At 43.9% G+C, this 19,609-nt stretch overlaps 1 protein-coding gene across 3 annotated transcripts in view; it reads left to right on the forward strand.

The window, feature by feature from the left end:
• The window catches only part of DNAAF11 (dynein axonemal assembly factor 11), a 42,832-nt gene extending 23,992 nt beyond the window's left edge, over window positions 1-18,840 (forward strand). For 2 of the 3 annotated variants that reach the window (XM_035126075.2, XM_060277607.1), the window contains 2 exons: window positions 3,323-3,408; window positions 15,608-18,840. In XM_035126075.2, coding sequence (XP_034981966.1) covers window positions 3,323-3,408; window positions 15,608-15,794 — 273 coding nt within the window. In that variant the 3' untranslated portion in view covers window positions 15,795-18,840. Of the gene's footprint in view, window positions 1-3,322; window positions 6,628-15,607 lie in introns of those variants that run through there. The other variant, XM_035126077.2, reaches the window with a different exon arrangement.
• The last annotated feature ends 769 nt before the right edge of the window (window positions 18,841-19,609 follow it).

Genomic DNA, 19,609 nt, shown 5'->3' on the forward strand with positions numbered 1-19,609 from the left:
TGTTTGCTTTGGCCCAGTTGTCTAATCAGTTAAGGTCATTTTTAAGTGTGATCCTGTCCTCTGGGGTATTAGCCACCGCTCCCAATTGGTGTCGTAAAAGGTGTAACATTGGAAGATGTTGATCACATCTCCTACCTGGGGAGCTATCTTTCCACATGGGCTGACATTGATACGAAAATCCAGCATTGCCTGAAATCGGCAAGTGCAGCTTTCTTCCGATTGAAGTGCAAAGTGTTTGAGGACCAGGACACTCACAAGGAAACCCAAATGCTTATATACAAAGCTATTGTACTACCAATCTTAATAGATGCTTGTGAAACATGGACCACTTATAAACAACATCTCCAACTCCTCAAAAGATTCCATCAATGGGGGTCTCTGAAAAAATTGTTGGAAAGACAGGCGAACTAATGCAGTGTGCTGGAAGAAGCAAAGATCACCAGTGTCGAAGCAATGATTCTTCAACATCAGCTTTGTTGGACTAGTCATGTTGTTTGGATACCTGGTTACCATCTTCTAAAGCAACTACTCTATTCTGAACTTAAAAATGGAAAGTGTAATGCTGATGGTCATTAAAAGAGGTTTAAAGACTCTCTCAAGGCAAATCTAAAAAAATGTTGTATAAACACCAACAATTGGGAAACACTGGCCTGTGAGTGCTCCAATTGGAGAACAGCCTTTACCAAAGATGTCATGGGCTTTGAAGATGCTCAAGCTAAGGATGCAAGGGAGAAATGTGCTAAGGGGAAGACACGTTTGGCAAACCCTCACCATGATCAACTCCCACCTGGAAATGTATGTCCCCACTGTGGAAGGATGTGTGGATCCAGAATTGGCCTCCACAGTTACAGACTCATTGTTAAAACTTTGTTGATGGAAGACATTCTTACTCGGCTACGAGTGATCGCCAAAGAAGATTTGTAAGAATTACCCCAAACAAAGGAGCTGATGAATCTCTAGTGAATCTGTACAGAATCACTTTGGGGGAAATGCATGAGCAGCATTGCAGAGTTGCAGCCTTCTTTGTTTCTGACACCAGATGCCCAGTTGATGACAAAGGAAAACATAAAAAATGAACATAAATGTCTCCTAGCAACATCAGTTTTCACAGCTGTCCAGGTTTATCATCCAAAAAAGCAAAGTTCAGCAGATGCATTGGTAAGGAAAGTTGTCATACCCATATTTTGATCAAACTCTTAAGGAGGCTTACAACAGATTGCAGTGATTTAAATAAAACAAGAACCAGCACATACACAGATAACCCAGCAGCCCTTAGTTTTCTGGCTGATGGATGGGACCAGAGTGTGCAGTTCCCACTGGGAAACCAGTTGTAGTGCAGAGTTATTCATGGCTGGGATGGGGGGGAATCAGCTCTCAGCAGCTTCTCCTTCTCTGTCTGATGAAGAGGATTAGGTTAGAATCATAGAATCATAGAGTTGGAAGAGACCACAAGGGCCATCCAGTCCAACCCCCTGCCAAGCAGGAAACACCATCAAAGCATTCTTGACATATGCCTGTCAAGCCTCTGCTTAAAGACCTCCAAAGAAGGAGACTCCACCACACTCCTTGGTAGCACATTCCACTGCCGAACAGCTCTTACTGTCAGGAAGTTCTTCCTAATGTTTAGGTGGAATCTTCTTTCTTGTAGTTTGAATCCATAGCTCTGTGTCCGCTTCTCTGGAGCAGCAGAAAACAATCTTTCACCCTCCTCTATATGACATCCTTTTATATATTTGAACATGGCTATCATATCACCCCTTAACCTTCTCTTCTCCAGGCTAAACATACCCAGCTCCCTAAGCCGTTCCTCATAAGGCATCGTTTCCAGGCCTTTGACCATTTTGGTTGCCCTCTTCTGGACACGTTCCAGCTTGTCAGTATCCTTCTTGAACTGTGGTGCCCAGAACTGGACACAGTACTCCAGGTGAGGTCTGACCAGAGCAGAATACAGTGGTACTATTACTTCCCTAGATCTAGATGCTATACTCCTATTGATGCAGCCCAGAATTGCATTGGCTTTTTTTAGCTGCTGTGTCACACTGCTGACTCATGTCAAGTTTGTGGTCTACCAAGACTCCTAGATCCTTTTCACATGTACTGCTCTCAAGCCAGGTGTCACCCATCCTGTATTTGTGCCTTTCATTTTTTTTTGCCCAAGTGTAGTACCTCACATTTCTCCTTCTTAAAATTCATCTTGTTTGCTTTGGCCCAGTTGTTTAATCTGTTAAGGTCATTTTGAAGTGTGATCCTGTCCTCTGGGGTATTAGCCACCCCTCCCAATTTGGTGTCGTCTGCAAACTTGCTCAGGTTGGTCTTGACCTTGCCATTATATTCTTCCTGAGAGGCATGGGGTTTGACTTCCCAATGGTTTGTGGTCCGTGGCTGCCCAGTGTGTAGCTTTGTTCTGCTTAGCAGCTCTAGGACAACTTGGAGCCTAGTGTTCCTTCTAGCAGAGAGGGGAAACAAGCTTCCTATGTTAGCTTCCCTGCTGGCTGAAGGTTGGGCTAGACTTCCTCTTGCCATGCTGTTCTTCCTTGGAGGTAGAAGATGTGATCCCCCAGTAGATCTTTGACCTTTGATGGATGGGACCAGAGTATGCTTTCTCACAGTTCTGCAATACTAGGCAAACTAATAGGAAAATTTATTGGGCTTCAGATGACATTAATAAACTAAATATCTAAAAATTAATGGCAGTTGAACTCTGAAAATCCAAAGCTATAATTTATAACAAAAATATATGTTTTCCACCATCAAGTTGAATGATCATTGACATGCTGGTGCTCTATAATTCTGTGAACATTTTGTGCAGATATCTTCAGGATTTGCATAAAATGTTACTCAACTTGGAAGTCCAGAACAGTTTTTGCATTAGACTCAGAACATAAATACACACAATCTAGGCAAAGCGGAGCACCTCTAGGTCTCACTGATTTAAGTAAGAGAGAGAGGGTGAAGCATAGGCATAATTCTGCCATTGAAATCATTGGGTTTTAGATGTGCTGAATTTTGGCTGCATTGTGCTCCATGATTTTTAAATAATACAGAAGGTTTGGACCTCATTCTTTTTGAATCATTGTCTGCTTTAGGCATCAAATGTAAGTGTGTGTGTGTGTGTGTGTGTGTGTGTGACTCAGAAGATTTTATTTATTTTCAGTGCCTGGAGCTGAACTGAGATAACTTGTGCTTCCTAGCCTTGATGTTCAGATAAGGTGGACTGAAATGTTAAATAAACACATTTTACCTGAAGTATTTGTGTTTATAAAGTTTTCTGTCTTACAGAAAAATGCAACCTAATGATGAAACCAATATATTTTTTTTTCAGGCTAAAGAAATAATTGTGGCTAAGCAAGAAGTATCCACTTCTAAGAAACCCTCTGACACCACCAAGCTTCAAAAAAATCAAAGAAGGTAATAGTTATGATTTATCTATCTAGCACCTCAGTTTTTATATGCGCTGGAAATGGGTTTTTCAGTTGCAAGGATATTTCTTCCCATGGAATGCACAATTGTATGGAATAACAAAAATAAATATTGATTTGTATGAAATAAAGCTTTATATGGAGCCTTGTCCAATGCCTTTATAAATGTCTGCTTTGGTGGCCAACCTGAGAAAGTTCTTACAACCGCAAGTCAGATTTATTCCATTGACTGTCACTTGGCCTCTTCTACAGTGTTATGAATTAAAGCTCAAATTCTTGATCAAGAAAGGAATTTTCATGTTCTTCTAAGTGATATTTCCTGGGTGCCTGAACAACTTAGGAAGAAACAAGTCATCTATTTGAATTCCATCTCATTTAGTTTAGGGCTTTTAAGGGCTGAAATTTTCAAAGTTATTGATCCATAACACAAGGTAGCATAGGCTCTCATTGGCAAGGAGGAAAGGATGATATTTGTCTCTTGTGTTCTGAACAAAGGTTCTTCACTCTGCTAAGTGATATTTCCTGAGTGCCAGAGCAACTTAGGAAGAAACAATTCATCTGTTTGAATTCCATTTCATTTAGCCTAGGTTTTCTTTTAAGGGCTGATCATACTGAAATTTTCCAAATTATTGATCATGAACACAAGGCAGCATATGATCTCATGTTTGTCTTTTGTGTTCTGAACAAAGGTAACATTCTGCTAGTGGACTAGGAAATCTCTGCACTAGATCATGTGTCATACCGGTAGAATTATAGGATTGTAGAGTTGGAGGGATCAGGAAAATCATCTATTCCAACCCTCGAGAATCTTAACACACATCCAATTTGAAACTATACCTGACCCTGCTTAGCTTTGCAAATGTGCTGGCAGTTTACTTTCTGCATCACTAGCTGGAGAAAGATGAGTGTTAACACTGGGGCTGGAGGGACAGTGCATAGTGGACCATCCTTTTGGTGAAGGGTGGGATAAAAATACTTTAAAATCAAAATCTACCAGAAACAGAGAATTGTAGATTGTCACCACCATCATTTCTGTGTTTGATATTAGACTCTCCTATGTGTTGCTGAAAGTTCTGTAGGGCAACTCAGTTTCTGTAGGGTACTGGCCCAACTCCCGTTGCCTCACATGAACCGACTGCACAGCCAGTAATGTCTCCCTCGTCGAACCTGCACCTCACAGAGAAAAATCAGTAGCTTTTGATTACCTGTCTCTGAAGGAGATTGACCATCATTATGGATCTTCTCATTGAGGAACTGAAATAAATAAATGAGGAAATCCAGGATCCTTGGAACCCAGGTTGAGAACCACTGCTTAGGCAAATGTCTCATGGGGAAGTGATTTGATAACTGTTTAGCTTAGCATTTCTTGTAAAAACAAAAACAAAAAAACAAAACCCTCTGCTAGCCACTTTAGTTCTTCAGGTTTCTCATCCAAAAAAGCAAAGCACAATTGATGAGCTAGTGGGGAATATTGTTGTGGGGACTGTGCCAGGAGCGTCATCTCTCTCTGTCTCACACCGAGAGAAGATTCTTGTAAAGCAGACTGGGTGGTTGCTGTGGGAGTCAGTCTTAAGTCGCCACCTTCAGGGTGGTGCTGACCCAATTGCTTCTTTGCAAAGTCAAGCCTCTCCTCATAGGGGTCAATTACAAGAGCTTTGACGAATAAAATTTATAGGAGCAAATGTTCTGCATGATGCTGCATGGACAGCTTAACATGGATTGGAAGATCTGGTAGTGGGAGCTTGGCTACTTAACAGATTGCATAGATCTCTCCCCAATCCAGAGGTGGATGCTGGAACAAATGGAATCTTCGAATTGTAGAGTTGCAAGGGATCACTAGGAGCTTCCAGTCCACCCCCTGCAATGCAAGAATCTTTTGCCCAATGTGCGGCTTGAACCCATGACTTTGAGATTAAGAGTCTCATGCTCCATCTTCTGATGGGACACTTTTGGTGGTTAGTCATACCCCTGCGATTCATTTTGGCCTTTTCCAAGGACCGATTCAATTGTGTGATTAGCTCTGTCCTGTGGAACTCCTTGCCAGTAGAAGTCCCAGTAGAATTCATCCCTGCCTTTTTTTCTTTTTCTTTTTCTTTTTTTAAAAGCATTTTGTTCAGACATGCCTTTGGAATGTTATTGTTTAAAAAACAAAACAAACAACCAGTATTTACTGATGTTTCATTGATGTTCACATTATGTTTTTATGTTGCATACCACCTTGTTATATTTTTATGAAAGTGCAGTAGATATCTAAATAAATAATAATCCATTTTTATCGTTGCTCCATTTTAGCAAGGACAGTTCCTAAACATGTCAAGGAGTTGGCTTGAATCTCACCCCCCCCCAGTAACCTGAGAGCCTCCAGTAGGAACACGGGCAGGTTTTTAAAAACTTTAATTAATCATATTTATGACATGTACTGAGCTTAGGGAACAAGGTGACCTAGACAACATGAGTTGTGACTAAGACCTTGTTTCCCATGATTGATGTCTTCCTCTAAATAATACTTGTAAAGGCGTGTTCTTCCCGATCAGACCCTGATTTTGAAAGTCATAGGTGTCCTTCCACTTCCAGTTCAATTGATGTTCTTCAATGGATGTTCTTTAGACTGCTGCTTGATTGCAAGAGTCAGACAGGCTCTTGGAAACTCATATCATATATCTCTGTCTTAAGTATATATTTTGCTTGTGTAACAACTATACTAGGACCCAGGTGGCGCTGTGGGTTAAACAACAGAGTCTAGGGCTTGCTGATCAGAAGCTCGGCGGTTTGAATCCCTGCAGTGGTGTGAGCTCCGTTGCTCGGTCCCAGCTCCTGCCCACCTAGCAGTTCTAAAGCACGTCAAAGTGCAAGTAGATAAATAGGGATCGCTCCGACGGGAAGGTAAATGGCGTTTCCATGTGCTGCTCTGGTTCACCAGAAGCAGCTTTGTCATGCTGGCCACATGACCCGGAAGCTGTCTGCGGACAAACGCTGGCTCCCTCGGCCTATAGAGTCAACCCCAGAGTCGGACACAACTGGACCTGATGGTCAGGGGCCCCTTTACCTTTACCTTTAACAACTATACTAAGACCTGTTCAAAGACCTAGATGGGAGCCTAGTCTTGTCTTCATCTGCTAGTAAACACTGCCAATCAAACTACTGTGCTATATGTACAAATAGCTGTACCAAGTCAGGCAAGTCACCCTATAAAATCAAATGGGGCGGGGGGGGGGGGAGAGAGCACAAATTCTGGGCCTGAACTGCCTGTCTGCTTGTGCTGGTGGCTTGTAATCTTTTTATGGTCTCATGATTACTCTCAGTTAATTGCAATAACCTCACTGGGTGTAAAGACGAACGAGAATGGCTGTAAAGCACTTAGAGGTATTAAGATTGCTCCATAAATGGCAAGAACCACAGAGCACTAACATTTCATAAATGATATCATTTAAATAATAGTGTAGATTTAATGAGAGGCTGTGGCTTATACAAAATCCAGCATTTCATAGACTTCAGCTCCAGGGACTGCAATTGCAACCTGTTGCATTTGGGAAACAATTCAAATTATCCATTGAAGGGAAGCCATAGCTCAATTCTGGGTTCATCTCCAGTTAAATTATCTGTGTCTCAGGTCTTCAGAGGCGCTATAATACTGAATACTGGGGAAGCTGCACTGATGGTCTCACTCAGTATAAGGTAGCAGCTTCACATAGTCATAATTTTGAAATATAAATGATCTGCATATCCATGAAACTTCTCTCTTCCCCATGATATCACAACCATAATCATTATCATCTGCTTACAGGCAGATAAACAAATTAAGGGGGAAAGTCCCAAGGGAGAAGGACTTGCATAGAGGAAAAAACCACACATTGTCCTTGCAAATTTATGACCTCTAGGAGGCCTCTTCTTCTCCAAGGCATTAAACCTCCCTCTCTGAGAAAGGAAAAAAAGAGTTCCAACCTCAGACAGGGAGATCTGATGTTAGCTTCCCCCTCCCCACTTTCCTAGCAGCTTGCATTCCATAGAGCAGAAAACTGGGTGCACTAGGGACACATTGTGGGCATGCCAGGGGAGGACATGGGAAAGGCTTAGATATGAAATATCCAGTGCTTTTTCAGTCCCCTAACATGCCCCCAAACTGGAGATTGAATTACTCCATCCCTGGAGCTGGTGTAGCTCACGACTGTTTATTTCCTCCCCATTAATGAAAGACAAAACAGGAAGCAGGACAGAGAATTGCAAAGCAGGTTCCTCCACCCTCATTTCTACCCTGATTTCTGTTTCCTCCAAGGCCAGTTTTAGTATTACATGGTAAATTTCCATATAAATTAATATTCTTTCACAATATTAAAGAGTGGCCAAGAACATTCTTTTGGTGATCCATCTAAATTTTCATGATCTTCTGGGCAGTCCAGGAGGACAGAACCTAGCACATTCATTTTCACAAGGTAATGAATCGTGGACCTCACTTTCTTTTTAATGTGGAGAGAGTGGGGATGCCCTGCTCAGAACATCATTATTCGTCAATGGATTTTCACTAGGTTTCCCACAAGGTTCTGTGGGGAAAGGACAGAACCTGCAAGAAGATGTTTGAATTTCTTGAGGCTAGAGAAGAACTTCTTTTTCAAGAAAAGACACTCTTTTCTCCACAGGAGGTTTGCAGGTAAAGGAAATATATTTCAACGTTGTTAAAGGCATGAGAACAGAAGCCAAACGAGAGTTCCGACCTTCTTCAAGTAGGAGAGGAAAATCAGGTTGTTCCCAGCTGTGGGATAACATTGTTTGTTCTTTGGAAAGATGTGCCTTTGAATGCTGCCCCCGATACCTGGCATGCTAAGAGAAAAGGCTTGGCTCTGAGCTTCCAGGTGCTTGATATATAACACCTCAGAAGTGCTGATGTTTAAAGACTAGATGTTCCAGCAGGCTGCTCATGTCTGCAATGAGGCAAAAAATTCAGGCTGGTTTGAGAGGTAGGTAGTAAACCCAGGTGTCATTGCAATTTAGCGGCAGGCAATATGGCCTGATTTTGTAATCACAATACATTAGCCTGACCATTTTGTGTGGTGGGCAGTTCGTAGACATGCCACAACAGGCCCATTCCAGACAATTACATTCCAGTACTTTGATACGTCCAGAATTTCCTTGGGCAATGGGGGACGGGGTGGGAGACGATTGCAGTTCCTTCCACAAGACTTTGTAGTACCCAGCATCATCTTCCCATGTTGTAAAAGGGCTTGATCTTCTGAGCATTGTAAAGCTTCCTGTAATCTTTCCGAAGGAAAGCACCTGAGCCTTGAGGTCTGAATTATGACCGGCAATGAACATTGCTGCTTTTGATTTTGTGTGCTTTCCACATCGCCAGAATTAGATGGTGTGTGTATATATAATGTAATTTTGTTGTTTAGTCATTTAGTCATGTCCGACTCTTCGTGACCCCTTGGACCAGAGCACGCCAGGCACTCCTGTCTTCTACTGCCTCCTGCAGTTTGGTCAGACTCATGTTGGTAGCTTCGAGAACACTGTCCAACCATCTTGTCTTCTGTCATCCCCTTCTCCTTGTGCCCTCCATCTTTCCCAACATCAGGGTCTTTTCCAGGGAGTCTTCTCTTCTCATGAAGTAGCCAAAGTATTCTCTTCTCATGAGGTAGCCTCAGCTTCAGGATCTGTCCTTCCAGTGAGCACTCAGGGCTGATTTCCTTCAGAATGGATAGGTTTGATCTTCTTGCAGTCCATGGGACTCTCAAGAGTCTCCTCCAGCACCATAATTCAAAAGCATCAATTCTTCAGCGACTAGCCTTCTTTATGGTCCACTCTCACTCCCATACATCACTACTGGGAAAACCGTAGCTTTAACTATGCGGACCTTTGTCAGCAAGGTGATGTCTTTGCTTTTTAAGATGCTGTCTAGGTTTGTCATTGCTTTTCTCCTAAGAAGCAGGCGTCTTTTAACTTCGTGACCACTGTAGTGACTGACCATCTGCAGTGATCATGGAACCCAAGAAAATAAAATCTCTCACTGCCTCCATTTCTTCCCCTTCTATTTGCCAGGAGGTGATGGGACCAGTGGCCATGATCTTGGTTTTTTTGATGTTGAGCTTCAGACCATATTTTGCGCTCTCCTATTTCATCCTCATTAAAAGGTTCTTTAATTCCGCCTCACTTTCTGCCATCAAGGTTGGGTCATCAGCATATCTGAGGTTGTTGATATTTCTTCCGGCAATCTTAACTCCAGTTTGGGATTCATCCAGTCCAGCCTTTCGCATGATGAATTCTGCATATAAGTTAAATAAGCAGGGAAACAATATACAGCCTTGTACTCCTTTCCCAATTTTGAACCAATCAGTTGTTCCATATCCAGTTCTAACTGTAGCTTCTTGTCCCAGATATAGATTTCTCAGGAGACAGATGAGGTGATCAGGCACTCCCATTTGTTTAAGAACTTGCCATAGTTTGCTGTGGTCGACACAATCAAATGCTTTTGCGTATTCAATGATATAATGTAATAGCAGAGATAAGTATGTATATTGCAAGTAAACATAAAGTTTGTTGAACAAAGTGGAACCCATTTCAGTTTCCGTGAGCGACGTTTCAAGTGGCTATAAAGCATTGTGGCCCCTGTCACTGTGGTCTTCTGGCACCATTTCTAGATGATGGACAGAAGCTCCACTGTGAGTCAGGTGAGGAGAGCGTTGGGCTGGTGTCTTTCATTTTGCTGCTGCTATTGCAGATAATAAATGCTCCTGCCCTTGGAATCCTCTCTCACCTCTGTTTTTCATAACTTAGAACATGTTCACATTTACAAAAAAAGAAAGTAGGAGGTAAACTATTGGGGGCAGCAAACCCCATGTCTATTTGGTTTTATGTATATGTTTATATGTATGTATGTAAATTCAAATAATCTGTACTGGAATGCCAAAGAGAAAGATGAACTTGCAAGGCGCTTGTAGATATGTCTGGGCTGCTTTTACTCATGAAAGGGAGCAGGTGATGCTGTGGTCTAAACCACTGAGCCTCTTTGGCTTGCTGATCGGAAGGTTGACGGTTCGAGTCCGCGCTATGGGGTGAGCTCCCGTTGCTCTGTCCCAGCTCCTGCCAACCTAGCAGTTTGAAAATACGCCAGTGCAAGTAGATAAATAGGTACAGCTACAGCGGGAAGGTAAACAGTGTTTCTGTGTGCTCTGGCTTCCGTCACGGTGTCCTGTTGCACTAAAAACGGATTAGTCATGCTGGCCACATGACCTGGAAAGCTGTCTGTGGACAAACGCCGGCTCCCTCAGCCTGAAAGTGAGATGAGTGCCGCAACCCCATAGTCACCTTTGACTGTACTTAACCATCCAAGGGTCCTTTACCTTACCTTTACCTTTAACCTTTTACTCATGAATACTTTCCTTTCATATTTGTTTTAAAATTAGGCATTCCTATTCCAGTCCCACCTTTTAATCCTGTGGCTTCACAAGGGAGGTGCCAGGCCTTGTCCAAGCTCAAGGACAGCCTGCAGATGGGGTCAGATTCTGGCAGACGTAGACCGCACTAACTGCAGCTTCTGAACAGACTACATAGCCCTACATGGAATGCTTAACAGTTGTCAATCCCTTAATGTTAGCATCTCCTTAGGAGTACAGTAGAAGCATTTTCAATGACTCCTACAAATGGAGCCAATCTCTCCTGGTAAAATTTAGGATGCCAGGATGGGCAACAGCCCAGGGTGCATGCAGTTGCCAATGCTTCACCAAGCACATTGTCTGTGTTGTCCTCAGGTTAAAGAAACACTGATCCAAGTACAGTGGTACCTCGGTTTACAAACACAATTACAAACACAATACTTAACCTGAAGCGTACTTAACCTGAAGCGAACTTTCCTATTGAAAGTAATGGAATGTGGATTAATCCGTTCCAGACAGGTCCGTGGAGTACTTAAACTTAAAATATTCAAACCGAGGCATACTTAAACCGAGGTATGACTGTAATTGTGATAGGATGCTAAGGACATCCTCATCTTGGACTCTGGTTTAATTGTGATATCCAAATAGGACTAGATAATGATTTCAGATAGTTTGGGGAAGTTATGCCCAGACATGGCATAAATTTGTCAGGGATTACCAAACAGCCATTGTGGTTCTCTTCCCACCCCCACACAATTGCTTTCCAAACTTTGCTAAACAAGTATTTCAGTTTCTGGTTCCAAAAATTGGAACCAGAGTTGGTTAAAGCCAATTTGCTTCTCTCTATTGTTTTGGCTTTGCTTGGAGAAGTATGAGGTTGGATGGTTAGTCTAGAATATTAAATTACATGATAGATGCAGAGGTGTGGTTGTAGAGTAAGTGTCTTTAGAGCCTGCCTCAAAGTGACTAATAATCTGAATAAGAATCATAACACATTCTTGCAAATGAGCCGGGAAGACAGCAGTTAATTACCTCTCAGAAATGTCCATTTGTAGTGTGCCTACCGTAATATTAAATCCACTTTATTAAACTTGAACAGCATGAAAGATCTGTATGGCTAAAGTGTGTTCAGCAAAAGAGGGGAATGATTGAGCTTCTGTGTTTCTCACTAAGGGTGAAACTAAACGTGATGTTAATTACATGAATGCAATTAACTTGCAAGTTTCTGTTATGTTTTATTTTTTTGTTATGCATTCTGCAAGTCGCTGCTGAGTAGCCTCCAGACTGGGCAAGAGGGTAGAGCGTACCGAAGGAAATTTAGCTTTTTCTCTCCTTGCTGTGGGTACCAACAAAAATAACTTCTCCATAGCTCTTATTTGCTTGCCTAGGAGAATCAGTGGGAGTTTCCCTTGAAATGCAAATACTTTTTAAAGTATTCATGTTTAGATCATAACAATGTTTGAAAAGCACCTAGCTTTCTCCTTTCAATGTCTTTTGTGTTGTCATTTCGGCTAGTGAATGACCTTTCACAATCCTTCAGTGGAACTTCATGATTGTTTGTTCTTTCTAGATAGAGAGAACAAGCAGTTGTGAAGCTCCCCTGAACAGTGACTCTGAGAATAAATACATACTGCATCCAGTGGAAGACTTCATTTGTTGTTGCATTTCACTGTGGGCTCTTTGGCTGGGGAGATGCCACAGATGAACAGTCGGCACTGCTAGATAAAAGTGAAGTACCGTGTTTCCCACATTTTAAGACACCGTCTTATAATGATTTTACTCAAGAAAATAAGCCTATGGCTTATTTTCGGGGGGTGTCTTAGTGGTTCCTGCCTCCTCCTGCCGCGGCCGGCGTTGCTGCTGCTGGGCTGGCAGCACCCTGCGAAGTCAGGAGAAGCCAGCCAGACCGCTGGGGGGTTTAGAAAAAACGTCCGGAGCGCGTCCCAATGGCAGTGCTCCTCCTCACCTAATGGCAGTGCTCCTCATGTGCCGCAAAAGCCACTAAACAACTGGGGGGGGGGTAGAAAGGCAGCCGGAGCGCAGCCCGATAGCAGCGCTCCTCACGCACCACAAAAAGGACACAGAAAGCTGCCGGACAGGGGGCTAAAAAGCAGTGAAGCAACGGCCACAGCTTTAAATGGCTCGCAACGCCCCCCTTGCCGTCGCTAGGGCTGCCGAGGCTGGATCGTGCCTTTCATCCCGCTCTCTGCAGCTGCCGGTTGCGGTGGCGGGCGGCAGACAAAAAAAAAAGAGGCCAGGCTGCTGCGCTCCGCCCAGCGCTGCAGGGCGCTCCGAGCGCTTGGCGCTGCGGAGCGCTCCTCTTTGCAGCTGCCGGTTGCGGTGGCGGGCGGCAGACAAAAAAAAAAAAAGAGGCCAGGCTGCTGCGCTCCGCCCAGCGCTGCAGGGCGCTCCGAGCGCTTGGCGCTGCGGAGCGCTCCTCTTTGCAGCTGCCGGTTCCGGTGGCGGGGCGGCAGGCAAAAAAGAAAAAAAAGAGGCCAGGCCGCTGCGCTCCGCCTGGCGCTGCGGAGCGCTCCGCTCTGCAGCCGCCAGTTCCGGTAGCGGGGCGGCAGGCTGCCTCGGGCAGGGAAAAAAAGAGAAGCTAGGCTGCTGGCTCGGGCGCGCGGAGCACCCCGAGCCTCTGAGAGCCAGCAGGACGAGGAGGAGGCTTGCCGGGTCGTCACCCAGCAGCGCGCGCGGAGCGCCCCGAGCCTCCGGCAGCCAGCAGCAACAACAACAATCCCAGAGGCTCGGGGCGCTCCGCGCGCGCTGCTGGGCGACGACCCGGCAAGCCTCCTCCTCGTTCTGCTGGCTCTCAGAGGCTCGGGGTGCTCCGCGCACACTGCTGGATGCCGACCTGGCAAGCCGCCTCCTGCTCTTGCCGGCTCCCAGAGGCTCGGGGCACTGCACCATGCCTCAGCCCCCACAGCACTGAGCGCGCCTCCTTCGCCTCCTCTTCCCTCAGCGGTCTCGCTCCTCGGAGGTATGGCTTATTTTCGGGGTATGGCTTGTATTTCCTGAACGCTTAAAATCCTGCTATGGCTTATATAATGACTACGTCTTAAAATAGGGGAAACACGGTATCAGTGTCATCCAAGGAAAAAGAATGCATAGTTGCTTTTTGAATACCGTAAAATTAAGTTCTGTTTGCTTGTTCCTGGCATCTATATAACTAATTTTTTATGCACCTAGTAAGCATGTAACTATTTACATGTCTTGTTGGCCTTTGAATTTGTGCATTTATGAATTTTCTTGACTGCTTTGCATTGCCATTTGGTCTTTTCTCATTGGTTGCTGTTGCTGACACTGCTGGACAGCTCCCCTATCTGGCTCAGGATGCTGCATGATGGCTCTGTGGTCTAAACCACTGAGCCTCTTGGGTTTGCTGATCAGAAGGTCAGCGGTTCGAATCCCGTGACGGGGTGAGCTCCCATTGCTCCCACTGCTCCCTAGCAGTTCAAAAGCATGTCAGTGCAAGTAGAGGAATAGGTACTGCTGCAGTGGGAAGGTAAACAACGTTTCCGTGTGCTCTGGTACTCGGCACAGTATCCTGTGCTCCAGAAGCGGTTTAGTCATGCTGGCCATGTGGACAAATGCCGGCTCCTTCGGCCTAAAAGTGAGATGAATGCCGCAACCCCATTGTTGCCTCTGACTGGACGTAACCGTCCAGGGGTCCTTTACTTTTACCTTATGCAGGAAGACCATCCTGAAATGTGTGACGTAGTTTGTGTGAGCACCATTTCTGATCACCCCCTTTTTAGTGTTCTTTCAGCAGTAGGTAGCGTATGGTTATAACAGCAAGAGTGTCTTGATAGGGCAGGTGGAAGAAGGGCCAGTTAACTGGGCCAGCTCCATTCTTCCCAGTTGCACAGCAATGGAACTGTACTGGAGTGGACTGGACTGGGACATGCTTCCGTATATGTCTAGTCTGTTTCACAGCAACTTTGAGTTCATATTCTATGCACCGAGCACTCCATGTACATACTTTGCTTGCTGCATTGGCCCTGACAGATGAGAACAGTGAGTGCTAATCTGTTGAATGCTGTTTTAATTTTGTTCAGGGGTGAAAGTGGAACTCTTAGCAGGAGACGAGTTTATGTACTACTATTTTTTACTGTATGGTTTTGAATCTCATTACTTAACAAAAGGACATAGAAAAGCAGCCAACTAAAATAAGCACAAACTGATATAAACATACCATTCAATTTAAATAGCAACTAATATTTTGTTTGTTGTCAACAAAAGGTTTGGTTTTTATCACCGCTTTCCAGCATTTTTGTGTAATTGGGATGTTGAGAAGGATAAATTGCTGGAATGAAGCAAGTGAGATACATCTGCAATGAAAATAATGCATTTAAAATAGGTGCTTTTTCAGAAGCTGGCAAATTATACCTTGATGCATATTCTTGGTGCAAAGTAAGTATCTGGATTAAAATGAGTTTGAAAAATATAATAACCATTGTTTGTAGACCTTCTATGTATTAAATCGTACGTATGTAGTTTACTTTTGTGAGTAAACCTATGAAAACACACACACACACACACACACACACACACACACACTTTGATTTGTCCTGGTTTTAGAACCATTCTTGATTTAACATTCTTGATTGTGAAATTGTTGTCTCTGGAGATTTGAAGAAGCTACAGGATGAGCATCTGTCTGTCTTGGATAAAATTGTCCAAATTCTGCTAATGTGGATAAATCTTCGAAGTATTTTTCAAGTGAAATGTCTTCCAGGCAATTTTATATTAAGATGAAATAATGCATATAACTGATTATTATTATTATTATTATTATTATTATTATTATTATTATTATTACAGAAATGAGTATACAGAGAAGCTGGAAGTGGACCCTAGCAAGTATTCATTCCCTGATGTATCAAACATTGTCCAGGAAAAGGATCGGATTGGACAAGGGCCTATAAGGCTTCAGCGGCAGAAAACTGTAGATGCTACCGGTAATAACATGAGCTTTGATGATGACCCAGATGTTCCTCCTTTAATTTGAAAGATTGATATGGAGTTTCTTTTGACTTTAGAACAGCATAGACCTGTCTAAAGATAAGTGCCTTGCCTTTTAGCTGATTCCCTTATTCTGTTGTACAAACAAATGGATGTGCTTCTCTATAAACCCATCTACTTCAGCTGTCTCTGGTGGTAATTGAAATCCCTTTCAGAATGGAGTCCTGCTTTACTAAACAGCACATCACTTCCAAATTGCACAGGCCTTTTTCACATATCGTGCTTTGCCAGCCTTCTTACATCAACCTTGGAGATGGTGTGAATTGTTTTCGGGGTCTGAGGCAAATCTCCCTCTCTTGCATGTACTGAAATTGCTTCAAGACTCAAGGCCAGACTTGTTCTAAGCAGCTGAGGTGGGGAGGGGGACAGGAGGCAGAGCAAATCCATGTTCTATCTTTTCCTGCAATGGTTTAGAAGGGAAAGAAAAATTTGATTGTAGTTCCAAAGTTCAGAGTCAAGGGGACAGTGGTGAACAGTTTCTAGATGTGGAGCACTCATCAGAGTCCTAGCCAAAGCACCCAGGTCGATAATTTTTTTTGAGCTAGTGGGATTCTGACCAAATACTGGAAATGGGTATGGAAAGATGGCTGCAAATATGGGTTGTAAATGGTTGGGATGGGTGAGTTAGCTTGGGATGGGTGAATTAGCCTGCTTAGTTAGCTTTGCCACTCCACTGGAAAATCACTATGAAGATTGTTATTTACTTCTACAAAAGTACACCAATTCCTGAACTGTTAAGTGAGCTGAAGGAAGTCTTGTCGCTTTGCATGCTGCAGCAGTTAGCAACTAGATAGGCCAGTGAACTAACCCAGTGCAAAACACCTAGTGGGGGGGGGGCAGCCTGGCCACAGCATACATTCCTAATCTTTTCTCCCTTCTTCATGCATCCCCAATCCTAGGCAGCTCATCAGACAACTCACAGACAAAAGGAAGTGGTTGGTCATAATCCTTCCCTTCCCTTCCCTTCCTTTCCCTTCCTTTCCATTGCCCTCTACCACTTCAGATTCACTGGGAATCTTACCACATGCCCAATGTTTTCATATCAATGGGATGAGTAAAGATTAAGCCCAGGGGGGTGAAATCATCTGTATGGCTGCTTAGCAACCACACAAACATCTTCTATGCTTCCTGCTAACCTAGATACCAAAATGAACACTTGTGTGGTTGCCTAGCAACCACACTTGTGATTTCCACCCCCATTTCACTTTCTCATACCTTTCTAGATTACCTTTACTAGACCAGTTGAAATGAGTGGAACTGTAAAGTTGTGCAGCTCCTGCTGCTGCTGCTGGCCTTCAAACGACGATGGCAGCATCCCTGGAGGTGGGAGGGGATAGGGGCAGTGGACAGCATCAAACTTGCCCATCCTGTTGGCACAATAATGGTTGCTTATGCAATGGGGCTTTCTCCCCTCTCCTTCCCCTGCTGCACTTACCCCACACCCGCCCCAAATCTGCTCCAGAGGGTTGGGGAAAACCCCAGAAGAGTTTAGGATGTGTGTGGAGAGGAAATGGAGGAAAGTCTCTAGTTGCACAAGTAGAAATCTTTGCACTGGTGGGAGGCTTACTTAATGTTGCATTGGATACAAACCATAACCTTACCCCTTTTTTGCTCAATATCACCCTGTGGCTAAGGTTCTGCTCATGGGGGAACCCATTGCCAGTCCCCTGCCTTAGTTGGTTGCTAGGCATGCTAATAGGATTAAGATGATGGGGAGCATTGGATTAACTTCTGCAGATCTCACAATGTCTCCTAAAGGTAGGGGGAAAGCATTGCCACTTTGCCTTGTGTCCTCGTTCCACTCACGGTTTTGGACATACTACCATTATCAATGGGGACATGGGTGGCGCTGTGGGTTAAACCACAGAGCCTAGGGCTTGCCAATCAGAAGGTTGGCGGTTCGAATCCCCACGACGGGGTGAGCTCCCGTTGCTCAGTCCCAGCTCCTGCCAACCTAGCAGTTCGAAAGCACGTCAAAGTGCAAGTAGATAAATACAGTAGGTTTTTATCTACAGCAGAAAGGTAAACGGCGTTTCCGTGCGCTGCCCTGGTTCGCCAGAAGTGGCTTTGTCATGCTGGTCACGTGACCTGGAAGCTGTACGCCGGCTCCCTCGGCCAATAGAGTGAGATGAGCGCTGCAACCCCAGAGTCAGTCACAACTGGACCTAATGGTCAGGGGCCCCTTTACCTTTACCATTATCAATCTGAACTGAGGTATTGGAATAAATAGGCCAATATGCTAACTCAGTTTGCGGCAGTTATAATTTCCTGCAAGACTTGGCCTGATTCTCTCTGAAGTGGTCTACCTGTGTCAGCACTGCAGCATCTGAAGAGGGCAAACATCACTCTTCCTTGTCTGGGAGAAGTATTCTAGCCTATCCTTCTTCCTGACACTCCACTTTTTATTGTTTTGTGCAACTAGGAGATGTAAGTGATCAGTTTGTGCAACACATCCACAGAAGAAAGGTGGGATATAAATGTAATAACACATGGAAATCCATGCACCCACTGCAGTGGACTGTTGCCTGCTCATGCCACAATAAATAAAGTATTGCAGTGCTATCATTTATTTAAAGCTTCTTAGTCTTCTGGGATTTAGGAAGTCATCTACTTTGAAACATCTTTAACTTTTTGTTGATGTCCAATCAATTTCCTACTCAAAATGTTTTGCATTTTCATTAAAGCCACCTGTGATGTTAGGAGGAATGGTTCCTGCTGTTTGTACTGGATGAGGGTGCACACTCCCAGGAGGAACTCATCAGCTCCTTATTGGTTAATGAATTTTAAGGTTTTGCCTGAAGGCATCGCTTTCTGTCAGAACACCTGCTGAAGGCCAGCTGTTAGATGTCAAAGCAAGGCAAGAACCAGAACTGAGATTTCACTTCTGTACTCAGGTCTACTTTGAACTTCTTTTTATCACTTCAGAGAATAGTATTTGGCACAAGATGTTCTACATTGGGAAGGACCCTGGAAGACTGGGAGCAGACACCCCCCTGGAGCCTTTCAGTGCACGTGCAAGGGACCTGCTTGCCCTTCATTCTCTTTTTTTTATTTTTTAAACATAATTTTTATTGTTTTTACAAATTACAAAGAATGGTACATACATGAACACCTTTTCCACCTTCTTCCCCCCCCCCCCCATGGGTCCTCCCCTGCCACAGAAGTATCCCACGCAGGTGAACAGTCAGAAGTGGTCCATTTTATGATTGGATTTCTGTCCTCCTCCCCCTCCCCTGCCCCCGAAGCCCCCCCCCCTGCCACCAGGAAGCTCCAGTGAACCAGGGCAGTACGCAGGAGGTCATCCATCCAACCATCTATTGTCATACCAAAAAAAAGAGAATACAAAAAGAGAAAAAGAGAAAAAAGAGAAGAACAAAATGACAAAAAAGAAAAAAGACAAAAAAAATTCATCATAATTGTTAAATTCATAATTGTTAAACCATACTTTGTGGGCTTCCCCACCCTCCCCCCTTCCCCGGTTTTCCTCCCTTATTTATCATCTTCAACAGTTTCATAGTTTCATATTTTATAACATACACCTTTATAGCTTATACCACTTTTAAACTAACTATTATCATTTTCACCTGATGTCCAATCACTGAAAAATCAAACTCCCATTTTTTCTTCCCGTGCCTAATTTTTACCCCCTCTATAGGTCTCCATATTTTCACCTTTTTCCAGAATCAATTCACTTTTTAAACCTATAACTATTCCCAATCTAACCTTACACCCCCGAGTACCGGCTCCACCCCACCAATCCAGCAAGTTCCATGGTCAGCAGTCCAGTTATAATCCTATTAA

The sequence above is a fragment of the Zootoca vivipara genome, chromosome 8, assembly GCF_963506605.1.
Source record: "Zootoca vivipara chromosome 8, rZooViv1.1, whole genome shotgun sequence".
NCBI classification, from domain to species: domain Eukaryota; kingdom Metazoa; phylum Chordata; class Lepidosauria; order Squamata; family Lacertidae; genus Zootoca; species Zootoca vivipara.